We start from the raw sequence: 21,638 nt of genomic DNA on the forward strand, positions 1-21,638 counted from the left end.
GCTATTATTCACCCTCCAGGCCACAGTCTGTACAGATTGTTCCTGTCCCCTAAGAGGCTGGGGGCCAGGAAGGACTGATCCCTCATGACTATGAATAAAGGCTGGTCCAGAAGGTCTTTAACTGGGAGAGGTTCTGGCTGAGTGGAAGGTGACAAAGGCTAGCGGTAAATGGAATTTTCTCTGAGGAGGGGGCTGCTACTAGCGGTGTGCCTCAGGGTTCAGTCCTGGGACCAGTTCATTTCAACGTTTTCATGAGCGACATAGCAGGAGTGTCGGGAAAGGTTTGTTTTTTTTTTCCCCGATGATACCAAAATCTGCAACAGGGTGGACAGCCAGGAAGAAAACATGAAGCAAAAACTAAAAAAAGCTTGAGGAATTGGCCTAGGGTCTGGCAGCTAACGCTAAAAAATGCAGAGTAATGCATTTAGGGTGGAAAAATCGAAGGAAGAGGTACAGTATTGGAGGTGAAATTCTTCTAAGAATGACAGAAGAGCGGGAACTGGGGGTAATTATATATGATGATCTTAAGGTGGCGAAACAGGTGAATAAACTAATGGGATGTTTGGCTGCGTAGGGAAAGGAATGGACAGTAGAAAAAGGGAGGTGATATTGCCCCTGTATAAGTCCCTAGTGGGACTCATTTGGAATACTGTGTACAATTCTGGAGAGCGCACCTTCAAAGATATAAACAGAAGCCAGAAGGTGGCTACTAAAATGGTCAGTCATCTTTGTTCTAAAGCATATGGGGATAGACTTAAAGATCTAAACATGTACACCCTAGAGATAGGGGAGATAAGATACAGACATTTAAATATGCACAGGAGGTGAGACTCTTTCAACAGAAAGGAGGATCTACTTTGAGGGGTGAAAGGAGAGGTCCATATTCAGTCACTGTCCGGATAGCAAAGTTAGTCAGATATACTTATCGGGCTAACTTTGCAGGTGTTTTCAATGTGGGTAAAACTATGGATTGGTTCAAGTGGAATTCCGTAACTACCTTGGGGAGGAATTTTGGAAGTGTACGTAGAACCACTGTCATGTAGGAACTTTGTATAGGGTGAGTACGTGACAAGTGCTTGTAACTCACTAACCCTTCTAGCTGATGTAATGGCTATGAGGAAGATAGTCTTCCATGTGAGAAACTTAAGATCACAGGAATCTATGGGTTCAAAAGGAGAACGCATGAGTCTTGTTAAAACCAGATTCAGGTCCCATGCTGTGACTGGCGGCCAAATTGGTGGTTTAAGATTTTATTTATTTATTTATTTATTTAAAATTTTTATATACCGACATTCATCCAGGATATCATATCGGTTCACATTGTAACATAAACTGGCGCTAGGCATGGCGCTTTACATTGAACGATTAAAACATGCGAACAAGGTATTAAAAGGGGGTGGGAGATAACATGGGAAAGTTTGCATTAAATTATATTATAGCAACGTTTGCAAATATATACATATGTACAATGGAAAAAGATGAGTTAAGCCTCTCATAAACCTGCTGACAAGAGGTTGTATGGATATTGGTGCACTTCCCATCTTGTTATGGTAAGCGGAGGTTGCACTTAAGTGTACTCTTACCGATGAAGTCTGGAGTCCAGATTCTGAAAGATGGTATAAGTAGTCTAGAAGAGAAGTAGTGGGGCAAGTGAAAGGATCAATACTGTTTTGCCTGCACCACAAAGTAAATCTGTTCCATTTGGAAGAATAATTCTTTCACGTGGAAGGTTTACGTGAAGCTATAAGCACTTGAGATACATTGGTTGAAAGAATGAGTGGTTGTAAAATCAAGCTTTCAACATCCATGCTGTCAGGGATAGGGACTGAAGGTTGGGATATCGCAGCCGACCCTGATCCTGAGCGGGAGCCATTCCCAGGCAAATTGGATCCCTGACTGACAGGTCGAGTAGTGTGGGGAACCATACTTGTCGAGGCCAATATGGGGCAATGAGTATCATGGATCCCCTGTCTTGTTGTAGCTTCACTAGAGTTTTGGTGATGAGCGGTATTGGAGGATACGCGTATAGTAGGCCTGAGTTCCAAGGGCGAGCAAAGGCGTCTTTGCCTGGCTGGTTCTTCTGTTTGTGTAGAGAACAGAATTTGTCCACTTTGTGATTCAGATGTGATGCAAAGAGGTCTATTGTTGGTTGTCCCCCAACAGTGAAATATCCTGGTCGCTATTGCAGGATCCAGGGACCATTCGTGTGGTTGGAACTGGCGACTGAGTCGATCCGCTAGTACATTGTGAATGCCTGCCAGATAAGTGGCCCGGAGAAACATTGAGTGTGTTAGGGCCCAGCCCCAAATCTGTGCAGCTTCTTGACAAAGGAGAAAGAAGCCCGTACCTCCCTGTTTGTTGATGTACCACATGGCTACGGTGTTGTCCGTTTGGATGAGAACAGTCTTGTGTGAGAGGCAGTCCTTGAACGCATGCAGCACATAACATAGCTCGTAGCTCTAGGAAATTGATTTGAAACGTTACTTCGAGCTTTGTCCAAGTACCTTGGGTTTGGAGAGTGTCTGTGTGCTCCCCATCCCAAAGTGGATGCATCTATAGTTAATGTTATCTGTGGGACTGATTGTTGGAAGGGTAGGCCCTTGCGCACGTTGTCCTTGTTCACCCACCAAAGTAGAGAAGAAAGGAGCTGGTGGGTTATTTGAAATGGAGAATGTAGTGGTTAAATGGCTTGGATCCATTGTGATCTTAAAGTCCATTGGGTTACTCTCATGGCTACCTTGCCATAGGAGTGACGTGAACTGTGGAGGCCATGTGGCCTACTAAGGTTAGAAACTGATGAGCTGTTGCTTGTTTCTTTGAATAAATCGAGTTTGCCAAAAGGGTAAGTGTCTCTGCCCGATCCTCGGGTAGAAAAGCCCTTGAGAGGATGGTGTTGAATTCTGCTCCTATAAATTGAAGGAGATGAGATGGAGTAAGATGGGACTTTTGATAATTGATGAGAAATCCCATCGAATGGAGAACAGTAATTGAGAGAAGTTAGAGCTCCTTGTACAGATGGACTTCTGATGAGCCAGTCGTCTAGATATGGGAACACATGGACACTTTGTTTGTGCAAGTGTGCTGCTATTATTGCCAGACATTTTGTGAATACTCTGGGAGCAGAGGCAAGTCCGAATGGCAGAACTCTGTATTGGAAATGCTGCTGACCCACCATGAAGCGCAGGTACTTGCGATGAGGAGGGAATATTGGAATGTGAGCATAAGCGTCTTGAAGATCCAGAGAACAAAGCCAATCTCCTGTTTGAAGAAGTGGAAGCATGGTGCCTAGAGAAACCATCCTGAACTTTTCTTTCTTCAGAAATCTGTTGAGATTTCTGAGATCTAGGGTGGGACGAAGGCCTCCGGTTTTCTTTGGAATGAGGAAATAACGGGAATAGAATCTTCTGCTCTTCTGAGACTGGGGCATCGGCTCTATTGCCCTGGCTTTCAGAAGGGTGGATAATTCTACTTGTAATTGAAGCATGTGATTTTCGTTGAGATGACAATGATGTGGAGGAAAATCTGTGGAAATTGAAAGGAAATTGAGTTGGAATCCTCGAGATATGATTGACAGAACCCATTGGTCTGATGTGATTGGTATCCAATTTTTGTAAAACTTGGATATCCGGCCTCCCACTGGAAGTTCTGGTTGAGGATTGGAGAAAACGCCGTGTTCTCTGGAGGTGGTTTCAAAAACCAGCAGCAAGTCCCGTCTGTGGGGCAGGTTGAGGCCTTTGTTGAGTTCTAGAAGGCCTGGGTCGAGATGCAGGAGGGTAATACCTCCGCTGTCGGTAAAAAGGTCTTCTAGTGTCTTTCCGTAAAGGCCTATGCCCAGTGTGCATAGGGGGATCTTGTGGGAGGGAAGAAAGCTGCCTCAGTGTTTCCGTGTGCTCTTTTAGCAGAGACACAGCATCTTGGACCTTGGATCCGAAAAGGTTGTCTCCCAGGCAAGGGAGATCCACCAGTTTCTCCTGAACCTCTGGCCTAAGGTCTGAGGTCTTTAGCCATGTCCATCTCCTGGTGCTGATTCCTGATGCAGCTACCCTTGAAGCTGTTTCGAATCAGTCATAGGCTGCACGAACTTCATATTTTCCGGCCTCCAGGCCCTTGTGGATGATGGCCTGGGCTGCTTCCTGATATTGAGTTGGGAGAGATGGGACAAATTCTTGGATTTGTTTCCACAAATCTCTCAGGTATTGGGTCATGTAGAGCTGATAGGAAGAAATTCTAGAGTTCAACATGGCCCCTTGATACACCTTAAGACCCAGGGAATCAAAAAAACTGTGGTCTTTACCTGGGGGATTCGATGAATGTGTTCTTATTCTTTTTGATCGTTTTTGTGCTGATGCCACCACCACTGAATGGTGGGGAAGCTGAGACTTTTGATATCCAGGAGTAGACTGAACAAGATAGGTACTGTCCATTCTTTTTTTTTTTACTGCTGGAACAGAGCAGGGATGTTCCCAGAGTCGATGTTGTAATTCTAAGAGAACATCATGCACTGGAATGGCTACAACCTGTTTTGGAGGGTCTACAAACTGAAGTACCTCCAAGGTTTGTCTGGTGTCCTGTTACCAGGTTGAAAGGAATGGAGTCCGCCATTTCTAGGACAAAAGTAGTGAAAGTAAATTTCTTCTGGTGGAGATTTCTTTCGGGGATCTGGTGGTGATGGCTCAGACATAAAATCCTCAGATAAGGTTTCTGAGTTAGTGTCACTCCAAGTGTCATTCTTGGATTTGTTGTGAAGGTGCTGAAGTCCTAGGTGGAGGAGGAATGCCAGAAGGTCCTGGTGATGGATCTTCAGGAGATGGGTCCTCAGGGTTGTCTTCCCTTGGATTAGAGGGAAGAGAATCCAGTAAATCTTGATACCTTATTTGATGCAGTGCTGACTCAGAGTGTCCTGGAACACCAGGAAGGAGTGGCACCGTTGGTGAAGGCTTTGTCATCGAAGATGTAAATAAAGTCTTCGATGAACCCTTTGAGGTCAACGTCGTTGTCTTGTCTGGTTTGCCGTGCATCGGTGCCATTGTGAAGATTGGCATCGGTGCCGGGATAGATAAGAGTCATTGGCATCGGCCTGGCATCTGGTAAGATTGAAGGTACCAACACTTGTATCGATATTGGCAACGAAGTCGTCAGTGGAATTGAAGTTTGCACTGGCATCAGGGTTGCCCCCGGCATAGAGATTGGTCCCAGCATCGGTGATGTCACCGGTATCGATAATGCCATCGTCATCGGTAATATTACTGGCATCGGTGATGCCGTCACCGGCGGTATCACTGGCATCGTCGCCGGAATCTGTTCCTTTAGGGCTTGTATTACCGCTTGTTTGATTAGCAGAGACAAGTCCTGCGGCACCGTTGGAATGGTCGGCGCCAATGGAGGAGTAGCCAATACCTCTTGCAAAGGTTGTATGGGCTCCGATGTAGGCCCTGGCGGTGGCGGTGTTTCCTTTTGTTTTTGCCGCTTCGCGATCGGTTCTCCCTGGGAGGGAGTTAATGGTGTCGCCGGGACATGTCTGTCTATGCTTATGTTTAGACCGTGATTCGGTTACAGACCTTGTCGACGCCGACGGTGTTGGTGATGTCCCATCACCCGATCCCTCTGGGCGACATTTCTTCAGCAGGACCTTTTTTGGTAACTCCTGCTGGGGATGATTTTGTCAACGAAGGAAGGAGTTGGAGGTGAAAAAGGTGCTCCATTTTTTCTTGCCGAAGCTTCCTTCCTTTAGGAGTTATCTCCGCACACTGTTGGCAGGAGGAAATATGTTTTTCTCCTAAACAGACCACACATTCAAGGTGTGGGTCTGTGATAGACATGGACCGGTTGCAAATCAGACATTTTTTAAAACCCGAAGCCATGTTTCTATCGACGGCCGTCAATGAAAAAACGGGGAAATTTTTCTGAGGGGAAAATTTTGTTTTTACTTACTGTAAAAAACGATCGCAGTATCACTGGCCGGTGAAAAAAGTGAGAGTGAGATCCCTTATGGGAGTAATTTCTTGAAAATAATGACTTTCAGTCAAAAAGGTGAGTAAAACTCACAGGGCTCCTATCTCTGCGATGCTAACAGCAGCGCGGAAAAACGAAGACTAGAATGAGACCCCTGTGGCAAAGAATATCATGGCATGCTGGGCATGCTCAGTGGCCTCACACTAACAGTCAAAAGTTTCTAGAAACTTTGACAGAACGTTTTCCCGCAATAGGGCTCAGTCAGTGACGTCACCCATATGTGAGGACTAGCATCCTGCTTGTCCTGGGATAAAAGCTTCAGTTCAGGAAGATACTATTTAATCACATTTATAACTTGCCTTTCCAATTACTCAAGGACCATGGGCTATGACTAAATATAGAAACAATTTGATGAGGAAGAAATGAATGGTGTGCCATTTGGAAAAGGAGAGCCACTACAATGAGACTTGAGATGTTCAACACAACTCTGCACATAGTTCCTTAAGGACTTCTGGGCTCATCTTACTTGGAGATGTAAAGTCAAATAGAAAAAGGTGTGAGGAGAAATCGTAGAAAATCAAAAAAGTTCAAATCAAGTTCAATTTATTTTAGGAAGTCAATGGTGCTCCAGAGCAGTTCAAAAGTTAATCAATCGTTCTGCTTTAACAATTATTCCCTTGAATCATTCTTTTGCTTCAAAAAACAGCGAGGTGTACAGATTAAGTCCCCCAACATGACCACATTTTGAACGGCTTCCTCGGGAGGGTCAAGACTGGAGCAGTATGAATGACATTCATAGGAGCACCTAACAGCATTATCAAAATGGTGTCTGAGACGTGCTCCATGCATCAGCACCATTGGGGTTGTCACCCAGTTGTGTGCCATTCTTATCTTCTGAGAAATTGAGTGACAAGGAAATGCCAGTGGAAAGCAGAGTTGCTTACCTGTAACAGGTGTTCTCCTAGGACAGCAGGATGTTAGTCCTCACGCATGGGTTCCATCAGATGGTCATCCAGCACGGAAAACTTTGACTGGTACACTAAGCATGCCCAGCATGCCACTAACCATGCATCCACGTGGGGTGCCTCTTCAGTCTTATAAACAGAGTTTGCGAAAAAGCAAAATCAAAAAACCAGAGAAACCCAACTCTGCGGGGTGGCGGGCGGGTTTCATGAGAACTACCATCCTGCTGTCCTTAGAGAACACCTGTTACAGGTAAGCAACTCTTTCTCCAAGGACAAGCAGGATGGTAGTCCTCACACGAGTGAATAATTAGCTTCAGGCTGCTCTGAACATGTGCTGCAGAGAATTGGTGCCAATGTGCACAACAACTGGAGTGGCAATCACAGGAGCAGGACTGCACCCAAGGACAGGGTCCATGGAGGGAGAATTGGGTTTCATGTCCAAATAGACATGTCTGTCTGCCATCCTTGTGAGGCGAATGTGTGGAGGGAACTCCAGGTCGCCCCTCTGCAAATCTCGTGAATGGGAACTGCACGCAAGTGAGCCACCGAATCTGACATGGCCAGTACAGAGTGGGCTTTGACGTGACCATCAATACAGTCCGCTAGCCAATGGGATAGGGTCTGCTTGGAGACATTGACTCCTGTTTTTGTTGAAGGAGAGAAAGTTCAGTGGAGACGCAATGAGGCGCTGTCCGTTCCAAGTAAAAGGCAAGCACCCACTTGCAATCCAGTGTGTGTAGAGCAGTGTTTCCCAACCCTCTCCTGGAGGCACACCTAGCAGGTCAGGTTTTCAGGATTGCCGCAATAAATATGCATGAGATTGATTTGCATACCCTGGGTCTCCAATGTATGCAAATCTCTCATGCATATTCATTATGGATATTCTGAAAACCTGACTGGTTAGGTGTGCCTCCAGGAGAGGGTTGGGAAACACTGGTGTAGAGCACGCTTGCCCTGGTGAACGTGAGGCCTTGGGAAAAAAGAAGGCAACAAAATAGACTGGTTGAGATGGAACTCAAACCACCTTGGGTAGGAACTTCAGGTGCGTTCACAGGACCACTTTGTCATGACAAAACTTTGTATAAGGTGAGTACAACACTGGAGCTTGCAGTTCACCGACCCTGCGACCCGATGTAACCACAACCAATATGACAATTTTCTAGGAAAGATTTCAGGTTGCAAGATTGCAAGGGCTCAAACGGAGGTTTCATGAGTTATGAGAGGACCATGTTGAGATCCCAGGAAACCGCTAGAGGGAGAGTTGGAGCCTTTAGCTGTAATAAGCCCCTCATGAATAGACCCACAAGCGGATGGGAAGAAAGCGCAGTACCATCCACATCCCGATGGTATGCCCTGATGGCACTGAGAAGAACTCTCACTGAAGTGGTCTGCAGACCAGATTTGGAGAGGGACAACAGGTAGTCCAAGAGTGAGGGAATAGAGCAAGAAAAAAGGGCCCAGACCACGTCCCTCACACTAAGATGAAAACCTTTTCCACTTTAGATAAGATTTTCTAGTGGATGGTTTTCTGGACTCCAGAAGAACACGTGATTTCCTTCTGAAAGGCTGAGGGCCTGCAGTGTCATCTGGTCAACATCCAAGCCATGAGGACCACGGCTTATAGGTTGGGGTGGTGGAGCCTGCCCTGGTCCTAGGTGATTAGGTCCAGAGCCATTCCCAATCGGATTGGAAGGCACAAAGCCAGGTCCCAAATGGTTGTAAACCAGTCCTGATGGGGACAGAAGGGGGCAATCAGGATCATGGAGCCCTGATTCTGTTGCAACTTCTGGAGTATTTTCAATATGGAGAGGAAGGGGACGGTAAGCATATAGCAGCCCGTCGCCCCAGTGAATCGAGAAGGTATCCGCCATCAATCCGCTGCTCCTCCGACCAAGGGAGCAGAAGCAATATACTTTCCTGGTCTCCAAGGAGGCGAAAAGGTCTATGGGGGTCCCCCAAGAGCGAAAAATCCAGTTCGCTACCTCTTGATTGAGTGACCATTTATGAGGCCGGAATGCTCAGCTCAAGACATCTGCTAGGGTGTTCATCCCTGGAGGTACACTGCCCTGAGGGTGAAGCCGTTGTTGATGGCCTACGACCAAATGTGGACTGCATCCTGACAGAGTGAAGGACCCAGTTCCCCCCTTTGTTCAGATACCACATAGCTACTTAATTGACGGCTGGCACAAGTACCACCTTGTTCAGGAGCAGCTCTCAGAACACCCGTAGGGTGTACCGAATCACTCAGCTCCAAAAAGGTTAATCTGGAACTGCAATTCCTATGCAGACCAAAGCCCCTGGGTGTGGAGGCCCGCAACACATGCTCCCCACCCCATCTGGGATGTGCTGGTGGTGAGAGTAGTCTGGGGTTGAGGGCTCCAAGAGGAGCATCCCTGCTCCAGATTTGAGAGGGTTGTCCACCACTGGAGAGACTGCTGTAACAGTTTTGTGACCAGAACATGAGAACACAGGGCCTGAGTGGCCCGACACCACTGGGAATGCAACATCCACTGTGCCCTGCGAATGCGTAGTCGAGCCGGGGGGGGGGGGGGGGGGGGGGGGGAATGACATGCACTGTCACTGCCATGTGGCCCAACAAGTGAAGGAATTGGTATGCTGAGACTTGTGACAGTCAGAGATCTGTCGAGTGAAAGCCGCGAGGGTCTATGCCCTGTCTTGAGGCAGAAAAGCTTTCGCCTGGATGGTGTGCAGTCGAGCTCCAATGAAGTCCAGTTGTAATGAGGGTTGGAGGTGAAATTTTGGGTAGTTGATCAGAAATCCCAAGGCCACCAAGATTTGGATCATAATGCACATGGCGTCCTGTGTTTCCTGTCGGGAGTTGCTCTTGATAAGCCAATCGTTGAGGTACAGGTAAACATGAATCCCTCGCCTTCGAAGATGGGCTCAGACAACCACCAATCATTTGGTAAAGACACTGGGTGCGGATGTCAGGCCAAAGGGCAGAACTAGATACTGATGGTGGTTCCCATTGACTAGGAATCATAGGTACTGCTGATCCCTCTGAAAGATGGGTATATGGGCGTACGCATCTTTTAGATCGAGGGAGCAGAGCCAGTCCCCTGCTTTGAGAAAGGGGATCAGGGTGCCCAGCGAAACCATTTTGAACTTTTCCTTCACCAAAAAACAGTTTAAGGCTCTCAAGTCCAGAATGGGTCGGAAGCCACCCATTTTCTTTGGGATTAGGAAATTTCTGGAATAGAACCCCTCTCCCTGCTGGCTGGGCAGATTGGGTTTGACCGCTTGAGCCAGTACGAGGGCAGAGAGCTCTATCCGAAGTATCTGCAAATCCCCCTCTGCTCTCCACCGGGGACAATGAGGTGAACAGGGTGGAAGTCACTGGAAATGCAACTGGTAACCCCAACACACGATGGACAGGACCCAAAAGGTCAGATGTAAGAGGGCATCGATCCATGAACAGCTGGAACAGACCCCACGACGTTCTGTGGAGGAGGTTGGCTCATGCTCCCTGACCAGTCAAAACACCATGGCGGGGTTCTGTGGCGGGACTGTAGTTCGTAAAGTTGGAGGCTGTCTCGGCCTCGCTCTGGCAGGAGGTCATTGGGCCCTGGACCTCTGCTGGCGGGTTGCATTTGTGGGGCCGATAAAAAAGGCCGCTTCGGGTATTGCCGAGGGAGCTTCTTGGGTGGCTAAGTGTCAGAGGTACTGGCTGACAGTTGCTGAAGGGTCTCCTGATAGAATTAAGAAGGCGGTGGCACAGCTGAAGGCCTATCTCCAAAACAGATTGTCCCCCAAACTTAGCAAATCAGCCAGGCAGTTTTGGACTTCAGGGCGAAGATCAGAGGTGCGCAGTCACACGGCCCACCGAGCCCAGATGCCTGCTGCTGCGGTTCTCATAGCTGTCTCGAAGACTTCATAGGCAGAGCAGACTTCGTGCTTGTCGCAATGAAGGCCCTGTTGAACGATCATTTGGAATTCCTCCTGGAAATGTAATGGCAGGCGCTCACTGAACTCCTGGGTCTGTTTCCATAGGTTTCTGGAGTACTGGCCCATATAAAACTGGTAACAAGCAGTGCGGGCCATCAACATTGTGCCCTGAAAAATCCGGTGACCCAGGGCATCAAGGGCCCTATGCTCTCACCCCAGGGGTCCCGAGGCATGGATGTGGATTTTCTATGCCTTGTTCAGGGTGGATTCTACCAACACCGACTGATGGGGGAGCTGGTGGTGCTCACACCCGGTGGTAGGTTAGACCACGTAAACGGCATCCATCTTATGGTTCACCGGAGGTACCAATATGGGATTCTCCCAAAGGCGGGCTCCACCAGCTCTTTGAAAATGACATGGACAGGTACTGCCACAACCTCTTTCGGGGTTGTCCATGAATTGCAGAATCTCAAGCATCTTGTGCCTAGAGTCTTGCTCAGTTAAAAGTTTGAAATGCACAGATTCTGCCATGGTCTTCACAAACCCCACGTAGGAGAAATCCTCCAGGGGAGATTTCCGCCGTTCCTCCAGAGGGGAAGGCTCGGAGGGAAGATCCTCAGACTCCTCAGCAGAGGATATGGACACCTCTCCTTCACTGCGATCCCCTGAGGATATGCGGGCTGGAAGACCCAGCTGCATCCGGGTGCGGGCCTCAAGGGCACTGAGAAAGGCGGAGGAGGCACCGGTGTCTTTGGAGGACACAGAGGAGTCAGAGGGACTGGAGGAAACCGCTTCAGAGGAGGCACAGATGTTGATGCTGATCCGTGGCCTGGTTTAAATGACTGAGTGGTGACCATGTGCTTTCGATCGCTCTCTGTGGTCACCACGGTCTTTTCCCGAGACCGAGGGAGACAAACCCGATCGGAAATGGGACGACAGATTGCGGTCGGTCCCCGGCTCCCAAATTGGGTCTGGGGAGCAGTTGCAGTGGCGACCCTGATGGATCCAGTCCTTTGGAATCAAACAATTTTTCAATTTTATCGAGATGTGCCCGACGGCCCTTTGGGATCATATGGACACAAAGGTCGCAACCACGGATGTCACAGGATGCCCCAGGCAGAGGACACAGACCCCGTGGGAGTCTGTGATGGACATAGTCCGGGGATACTGGTGGAAACCTGTCGACACCATTGGAAAAAGTACACGGTGCACAGTTGATGGTCGGTGGACCCCATGAGATGGAACTGTCTGCGATCGACCGAGAAGAAGCGAAAAGCTTACCAGGTCGCGGAGAACAGATGAAAAATCTAAAGGACCTGTGACACAGGAAGCAAAAAGTTTGAAAACTGTAAAAAAGCGCGAGCTCACAACGCAAGGCAGCAGCTTCACGGAAAGGAAGACACTGAAGAGGGACCCTGCATAGACGCATGGTTTGTGGCATGCTGGGCAAAGGTTTTCTATGCCGGGCTCCATCCGATGATGTCACCCATGTGCGAGGACTACCATCCTGCTTGTCCTTGGAGAAGAACGAACTAGAACCCAGAGGTCCCACGCCAATGTCTAACCGGCAAACATTGCCACTATTACTGTAAAGCTTAAAATTTTCTAGTGAAAAGCCATGTTTTCAAATGGCTTTGCTTCTAGGAAGAGCTTTATAGATAAATCAGATGACAAACTAAAAATCATTTTCTATTGTGGTCTCAGTGCCATTGCCAAAAACAAAAGCAACTTACCACTGCATTCTTCTGGCACATGCTGCACTTTGTGGAAATGCTGTTGGTATGGATAGTAACAACTGGTTTTCTTTTTAACTCATAAGTGGAAAGACATGACTGGCTGCAGAAATCCTTGCTGACGTTTGTATTATCAAATTGAGCAGTGATGACATCCTTTGGATTTAAAATCTCTCTTTAAAAGAACACAAAAAATAAAAAAAATAAAAAAAGAAATTTATAATGGATTTTTATTTTCTTATCCCAACAGTTTCCTGAACATGTGCTCCATATGCACAATAAGAGAGGCAGTCAATTTCTCACAAAACGAGAACAGCAGCAAGACATTAGCGAGGTGAAGTCTGTACTAACAGAAGCAGAGTATGCACTTTACATTTGTAACTCATTCCTATCTATACTACTGCTGTTTTCTTAAAAGTTACATTTGTAAGAGATAATATTTTACTCTAATTGGATTACCTATTTCTGACCCCAGACACTTTCTAAATCTACTCAGCAATGCTAAGGACATGTCTGATCCACATGGTCCATGACATTTCCTTTAGCTCATGGCATATAAAATGACTTATTACACCTGCAAAACCTTCAATTGGGGGCAAGGGAAGAAAAGTAAGCACAGGGAGGAGGTAATGGACAAAATCATCTTTTCCCCTTTCACAAGATAGTTCCATCAAAACCTGGAAAGGTTAACAGCTTTAGTTTACCAGAAACCCCAACCACCCATTATAAGAGTATGGCTATACTTTGAACAGCTGGAGCAGGTTTTCTTGATGGAAGTCAGTGGTCTGGTGGCTGGAACAGTGTATCCAGTAAGGCAGAGTGTGGAACAGAAAAGCTGAGTAGATCCTTTCCTCTGGTATGCTGTCTGCCCTTTCTGCAGAATTTTCTTACAGCCAGAACAGGAAACACGCACAGCTGTAGTAGGAACGGTAGGAACTGTTGGGAGCGTTTTATTCATGGCAGGAGATGGCCCAGGGGGCTGTAAGCTACTTGTTAACTGAGGAGCTAAGAGACAGAAAAGAGGGAGGAAGGATGACAATTAGTAACTTACTAGGATTATTAACTCAGCATTCTCACAAGGTGAAACTCAGCAAGCAATTTTTGTTAGAGCAGGAGAGGTCATATTGAAATGTACTACTACAAATTTAAAATTTGTGTTGTGTTTATTCCAGTCTTATTTGTTCTCTTTCTTTCACATGCATTCTGGACACTAAATTGAGTCGTATAATCAGAAATAAGCATAATATGCTTGTTTTGAAGTGTTTTTTTTTCTGATGGCAGGACAGATGAAGTTGAAGAGCAGAGTAAAATAATAAGATTCAATGCTCCTATTTTCTCATGACAGAAGAGTTTTTTGGAGCAATAAAGGGAAAGAAACCATGATTAATCAGTGTACATCAGACCTCAGCTGGTATGCGCAATTTTGTGTGTCATGATAAAGAGTTCTGGTAGCCAGACTGACCCTAGTAAGAACTGGTGTTTCGATACGCTGTGATTCGCTAGTGGACAGCATACTAAGAAAGGACAAAACTACTACACCTCAAAGTAACAAAAAACAAAGTTTTAGCAGAATGAGATTTCCTCAGAACTGCTTAATAGAAGCACAAAGTATTGTGAGCTAAAAGTTGAAATCTGCTCTAACTTTTGCCATTAACTACCTTGGAGATCACTGGAAAGATGAGCTAGAAACCTTCACAAGTCTTAGTTATTTAAATCTGATCCTGTATAAATCTGTCAGATTAGAAAGTTAATCTTACCTGTTAATTTCCTTTTCTTGTATTCTGCTTGACTGGACCAGATGCCAACATATGGAGACAACATCATCACTAGTAGTAGCAGTATTTATTTATCACTTTTACATACCGATGCTCAGGTAACAGTTACTAATCACTTCGGTTTACATTCTAACAACAAACGAACAAAGACATAAGATTGTCTTACAATGAACAGGGAGAAAAACTTGGATAAATAACTTGGGGGAAACAAAGAGCTAAATAGATGGGCCTGGACTTGAGGGGCCTCGAGCCAACTGGGGAGAAGCTCACTGATTGAAGGGTGAGGAACAGGGAACAGTAGAGCACAATCACTTGCTAGTACCCTCACGACAAAAGCAATGGAGGAGAAAACCCCCTAAAACTATCATTTTCAATTAAACAAAAAAAAAAACAAACACAAAACCATCCCAATTACAACAGGAGAAAATTAAAAAAAAAAAAAAAAAAGAGTCACCCTTTCTCAGCACAGTACCAAATTAAGAGGAACCACCAGCACTAAAAATACAGATTCAGAGAAGCCTCAGGTTCTCCCCAAAAAGGCATGAGAGATAACATGACTCTTCTGTGAAACTCAAGACTTCTTGAGCAAGGACAAGCAAACTGCAGCCACTGACTGCCTGGAAGAGTCTTGGACTGGTCTAACAGGATTCAAGGAAAGGAAATTAATGTGTAAGACTAAATTTTTCTTTCCTTATTCTGGTAGACCAGTCCAATCTAATGTTTAGTGAATGAATATAAGGAGGACCAAATGGCTACCTTACAAATGTTTTCTGGAGCCATGGTTGTATGTTAGTTTCAAGAGGAAGCCTAACAAAATCTAGAGAACCTTTCTTCTGATAAGTAGTTATTTGGGCCCAATCCTTAAATTTTGTACAAGCATCCCCCAAAATAAACTAAATAGTGGATCCATTGATCTATACTGAGAACATTTAAGCTCTCCTGAAGCCACAGTTGCATCTCGCATTGGCAAGGAGACATGTGTGGCCAAAGTCCAGCAGCATGTGTGTGCACATGTTATAAAATTGCCATTGTCTCCAGGTGCATGCCAACACACACATGTATATGTACACCCATGCATCCGTTTGAAAGTTACCGTCCTTGGTTCAATGGAGGAACCACTCTCCTAACTGGTGGATACAAATGCTTCACCCCTTTGAGAAACCACAATGTCTGGATGAGACTTGTGGAAGGAGTTGTAGATTTGCCCCTTGAAACAGGCCAATGCTTCCACTTGCACCTGAAGAGAATTCAAGGCCAGCCCTTTAAGAAGTCCATTCTACAAAAAGGAGAGAATCTGAAAAATAGAGGCTTGAAGCAGGGCAACGCCATCCTCAAGACACCAGGACTCAAACACCTTCCACGCCCACATGTATGCCAAGGAAATGGAAGGTTTCCTTACTTAAAGCAAAGTTATAATAACCTCATCCAATTATCCCTTTAAACCACAAGTAACCCCAATTCAAAAGCCAGACCACGAGACAGAAGCGATCCACCTAATCTAAGAAAATCTGGCCATGATACAGCAGCTTGGGAATATGTCCAAACCACAGAGGTCTGTTCAATATCCAGGTTTACAGATCCACAAACCACGGGCTGCCGAGGCCACTCTGGAACCACCAATATCACGTTTCCGCAATGAGACTCTACATGCCTGAGGACTCTGCTATCAAAGGTCAAGAGGGAAACAGCAGAACCTCTGGCGGCCAGGGATGGGAAAGAATACAGAGTGCTTCTGCTCCTACTTCCAGTCTATGACTGAAGATTCACAAAGTCTTGGCCTTTATCCTTAACACCTCAAGTCCACCTGAGGTTCTCCCCATCTTGCATGGATGAGAGACACATCACTTCACTCAACAACTCCCGCACTCCAATGTCCAGTGTGTGTCTGTTGAGAAAATCTGCCTGCATTCTCCACCCCAGCCACATGAGATCCAGACAGAACCATTAGATGTCGTTCCACCCAACGAAAAAACTCCAAGGATTCTGCCTGACTCCTGGTGCCCCTTGCTGACTGATGTAAGCTACCACTGTCGCATTGTTGGAGAGTATCCTCACTGTCTGGTTGCGGACAAGCAGTAGAAACAGGAGCAACTCCTGGCTTGCTCTGGTTCCCAACCAGTTGATGGACCAGGATGCTTCTGTCAACAACCATAGTCCCTGGCTATTTGACCCAAACAGATGGCCCCCCATTCTTTCAGACTAGCATCTGTTATTACCATGCAATCTGTGATCTCCAGCCCCATGCCTTCTTACCAAATTGTACTGCACGAGCCATCCGGGCAAACAATCTAAGCAAAGTGTCTCCATTTGAAAAATGAGGCACCCACAAGGAAGCATTCACTTTACAATCTAGGACGAGCTGAAATATGCCCTCTTTTTTGAGGTCCACGAAAGAGATGGAATATCTTCCTTGCTCATGCACCTGTGGGCACAGGAATGTTGAGACTACTACCTGATAATCTCCTTTTCCTTAGTGTAGACAGATGGACTCAGTACAAATGGGATAGTATCCTCGTGCTAGCAGTTGGAGACGGATCTGACGTCAGCACGGGGTATATAGCCCCACAGGAAGCGTAGCTATTCAGTAATCTTCCTTGCAAAAGCTGTTTATGGATATGTGTACTGACGCTCACTGAAAAAGTGAAAACAGGATTCCCCTAACCGATTGGTAGGAGCTGGAGACCGCCAGCAGACTGAACCGGAAGGCGTTGACACCTGGTATAGTGTACCCTCGTAGAGCAAGAGATGACGTAGCGTACCTTGCATCGGGGAAACACATGTACTCAGGCAGCTGGGCGGGATGCTGAGTCTGTCTACATTAAGGAAAAGGAGATTATCAGGTAGTAATCTCAACATTTCCTGGCGTGTAGCCAGATGGACTCAGTACAAATGGGATGTACCAAAGCTTTACTCCCCACCTGGGTGGGAGGCTGCCTGAGGACCGTGTAATACCGCCCTGGCAAATGCGGAGTCCTCCCTGGCCTGGACATCCAGGCAGTAGAATCTGGAAAAGGTATGGATGGAGGACCATGTCGCCACTTTACATATTTCCGCAGGCGACAGCATCCTGGATTCAGCCCAAGATGCCGCTTGTGCTCTGGTAGAATGAGCCTTGACTTGAAGAGGCGGGGACTTCCCGGCCTCCACGTAAGCTGCTCTGATAACTTCTTTAATCCAGCGGGTGATGGTGGGCCGCGAGGCCGCTTCACCTTGCTTCTTCCCGCTGTGTAGGACGAACAGATGGTCCGTCTTTCGTAGTTCTCGTGTCACTTCCAGATATCTGGGCAGCAATCTGCCAATGTCGAGATGGCGTAATAAACGCCCTTCTTCAGATTTCTTCAAACCCGCCGTGGTAGGCAAGGCTATGGTTTGGTTAAGATGAAACTGTGAAACCACTTTAGGTAGAAACGAGGGAACCGTCCGAAGATGGATAACCTCAGGAGTGATTCTGAGAAAGGGATCACGGCAGGACAGTGCCTGCAGCTCTGAGATGCGGCGTGCCGAACAGACCGCCAATAGGAACACCATCTTCAGGGTTAGAGAACGGAGAGACAGCCCCCGAAGGGGTCTGAAGGTGGATCCCGCGAGGAAATCCAAAACAAGATTGAGGTTCCATAAGGGCACAGGCCACTTTAGTGGCGGACGAATATGCTTGAGTCCTTGCAGGAAGCGATCAACATCTGGGTGCCTGGCAATGGTCTTGCCATCCCTCCTGGGACCATAGCACGACAGTGCAGCCACCTGAACCTTAATGGAGCTGAGGGAGAGACCCTTCTGAAGTCCCTCTTGTAAGAAATCCAACACCATAGGAATGGTAGGCGTATGTGGATTGGTGCCATGAGTGTCGCACCATGCTTCAAACATTCTCCAGATCCGGATGTATGTGAGGGATGTGGAAAACTTGCAAGCTCGGAGGAGGGTATCAATCACGGGCTCCGAGTAACCCCTTTTCTTCAATCTAGCCCTCTCAAGGGCCATACCGTAAGAGAGAATTGAGCTGGATCCTCGTGAAGAATGGGACCTTGACGGAGAAGGTCCCGGAGAGGAGGCAGGGGAAGGGGCTCCCCTGTCAGTCGTCTTCTCATGTCCGTGTACCAGGGTCTTCTTGGCCAGTCTGGCGCCACTAGAAGAACTAGGCCCCGGTGTCTCTGAATCTTGCGGACGATAGCGCCTAGCAGAGGCCACGGTGGAAAGGCGTACAGTAGAGTCCCTGGAGGCCATGGCTGAACCAGGGCATCGATTCCATGTGAGAACGGGTCGCGCTTGCGGCTGAAGTATCTGGGTACTTGAGCATTGGACTTGTCCGCCAGTAAATCCATGTCCGGAATCCCCCAGTGATCCACAATCATCTGGAAGGCTGTGGGAGACAGCTGCCACTCTCCCGGATTTAGGCTTTCTCTGCTGAGGAAGTCTGCTGTAGTATTGTCCTTCCCGGCAATGTGGACGGCGGAGATGTCCTGAAGATTCGCCTCTGCCCATGTCATCAGTGGGGCGATCTCCAGAGATACCTGTCGGCTTCTGGTTCCGCCCTGTCAGTTGATGTATGCCACCGTGGTGGTGTTGTCGGACATCACTCTGACTGCTCTGTTCTTCAGTCTGTGAGCAAATCGAAGGCATGCCAATCGGACTGCCCGGGCCTCGAGACGGTTGATGTTCCACGCTGATTCTTCTGTGTTCCACCGCCCCTGTGCGGTGAGTTCTTCGCAGTGTGCTCCCCAGCCGCTCAGGCTGGCATCTGTGGTGAGCAAGGTCCACGTGGGTGAGGACATCTTCGACCCTCTGCTCACGTGGTTGGACCGCAACCACCACCGCAACTGGGTCTGCACTCTGGCTGGCAGAGGAAGGTGCGTGGAATAGTTCCGTAGACGGGGGCTCCAGCGAGAGAGCAGGGAGTGTTGTAGAGGTCTCATATGGGTCCTCGCCCAAGGCACCACTTCCAGGGTGGATACCATGAGACCAAGAACCTGCAGATAATCCCAGGCTATGGGCCAACTGGCTCCCATCAAATACTGGATACGCTGCTGAAGTTTCAACTGTCTCTTGGTAGTGAGCCTGACTGTGTCTGCCCGGGCTTTGGAGACGGAAATTACTGAATTGCTACGCTTCCTGTGGGGCTATATACCCCGTGCTAACGTCAGATCAGTCTCCAACTGCTAGCACGCGGATACTATCCCATTTGTACCGAGTCCATCTGGCTACACGCCAGGAAAGTACTGTTTTTAACCTTAAAAGCTGCTCTAGTATGGCCTGAACTGCGGCCCACTTGACCTTGGAAACACACAAAGAGCACAAAGGCCTCACATACGGGCCGATACAGAAAACTTCACGGGAGAGTTGGCGAGCGCCCGCTCTCCCAGCACACGCCCAGGCCACTCTCCTGGGCACGTGATTCAGGAAGCCCAGGTATGCAAATTAGGGTCCGCAGTAAAAAGGAGGCACTAGGGACACTAGCGCGTCCCTAGTGCCTCCTTTTTGACAGAAGCGGCAGCTGTCAGCAGGTTTGACAGCAAACGCTTAATTTTACCGACGTCGGTTGTCGAACCTGCTGACAGCCACAGGTTCAGAAAATGTCAGCAGGTGACCGCGAGACCTCGGAGGCGAGTGGATCTCACAGGGGAGAGGCAGATGTATCTGGACTTGTTTTCTAGGTTCTCTATCCTAATTAGTAATTCCTGATTGCTTTGCAGAAGTTTGTCCTGGGAGACTTTACAGCCCTCCAGTGTTGAGGCCTGATTGTCCAGGCGAGCCTCTTGAGTCATCGACCTGCCTCCCCAGCTCTGCAACATCAGTTCTGAGCTCCTGCAGCATACCCTGGATTTCTAACCATGGACCTGCCATGTTGGTATGTAGCTCCCCAAACCAGTCTGTGCCGATACATCGGCCTCTCCCCTGTGAGATCCAATCGCCTCCGAGGTCTCGCGGTCACCCATGGATTCGCCATCTGGCCCAGCTTCAAGCACACCTGCCGCATTTGTAGCAGATGGATTCAGGACCCGAACCGGGTGGGAGGCTGCTTATGGCCCACTTAGTACTGCCCTTGCGAAAGCTGTGTCCTCGCGAGCTTGAACATCCAGTCAGTAGAACCTGGCAAATGGAGGACCATGTCGCCGTCAGACCGATCTCAGTGGGTGACAGCATCTTTGTTTCCGCCCAAGACACTGCCTGGGCTCTGGTGGAATGGGCCTTGACTTGTAGTGGTGGAGGCTTGCCTGCCTCTACGTAGGCCGCCTTGATTACTTCTTTGATCCAGCGGGCTATGGTTACCCGCGAGGCCACTTCTCCTTGTTTTTTTCTCACTGTGAAGGATGAATAGGTGGGTCCGTCTTTCGTACGGGTTCCGACCTTTCCAGGTATCGGACTAGGAGTCTGCCAACGTTAAGGTGGCGAAGACTGTGAGATTCTTCCGAGCCCTTGTGCTCATCTGGAGATGGCAGCAAGATGGTTTGGTTTAGATGGAAGTGAGAAACCACCTTTGGAAGGAAGGAGGGGACAGTGCGTAGCTGTATGGATCCCGGTGTCAACCTGAGAAAGGGTTCCCAACAGGATAGTGCTTGAAGTTCGGAGATGCGACGGGCCGAACATATTGCCACTAGAAATGCAGTCTTCAAGGTTAGTAGTCGTAGAGACCTACCGCGGATAGGTCTGAAGGAGGTTCCTGCTAGGAAGTCTAGTACTAGACTGAGGTTCCATAGTGGTACCGGCCACCTTAAGGGTGGACAGATCTGCTTGACCCCTCTCAGGAAGCGGGAGATGTCTGGATCAGATTTTAGGCTAATGCCTTCCACTTTGGTTCCGAAGCATGCCAACTCAGCCACCTGAAGCTTGATGAGTTGAGGGACAACCCCTTCTGTAAGCCATCCTGCAGGAATTCCAGGATCGTAGGAATTTTGGCTGTCCGAAGGATGTTGTGGTCTTCGCACCAGGCTTTGAATATTCTCCATATTCGTATGTAGGTTAGCAACGTGGAGAACTTGCGTGCTCGGAGCAAGGTGTCAATCACCGCCCTCGAGTATCAGGCGTGTCCTCTCAATGGCCAGATCGTAAGAGAGAATAGAGTTGGGTCTTCGTGTAGGATCGGTCCTTGCTGGAGCAGAACCCTGTGTGGAGGGAGAGGGCTCCCCGTCATGAGTCTTCACATGTCTGCATACCACAGCCTTCTTGGCCATTCCAGGTCCTCTAGAAGAACTAGTCCCCTCTGATGCTCTATCTTGCGGATGATCCTGCCCAGTAGTGACCATGGGGGGCATATAGCAGGTCTTCCTGTGGCCAGGTCTGGACGAGGGCATCAATCTTTGGGATTGTGGTTC

General features: G+C 47.9%; 1 protein-coding gene across 3 annotated transcripts in view; it reads right to left on the minus strand.

Moving 5' to 3' along the window:
* The window catches only part of ZMYM4 (zinc finger MYM-type containing 4), a 229,104-nt gene that overhangs the window by 122,759 nt on the left and 84,707 nt on the right, over positions 1-21,638 (minus strand). For all 3 annotated transcript variants that reach the window (XM_029571424.1, XM_029571423.1, XM_029571425.1), the window contains 2 exons: positions 13,300-13,561; positions 12,557-12,731 (listed from right to left, as the gene is read on the minus strand). In XM_029571424.1, coding sequence (XP_029427284.1) covers positions 12,557-12,731; positions 13,300-13,561 — 437 coding nt within the window. The remainder of the gene's footprint in view (positions 1-12,556; positions 12,732-13,299; positions 13,562-21,638) is intronic.

Source organism: Rhinatrema bivittatum, chromosome 11 (assembly GCF_901001135.1).
Source record: "Rhinatrema bivittatum chromosome 11, aRhiBiv1.1, whole genome shotgun sequence".
NCBI classification, from domain to species: Eukaryota; Metazoa; Chordata; class Amphibia; order Gymnophiona; family Rhinatrematidae; genus Rhinatrema; species Rhinatrema bivittatum.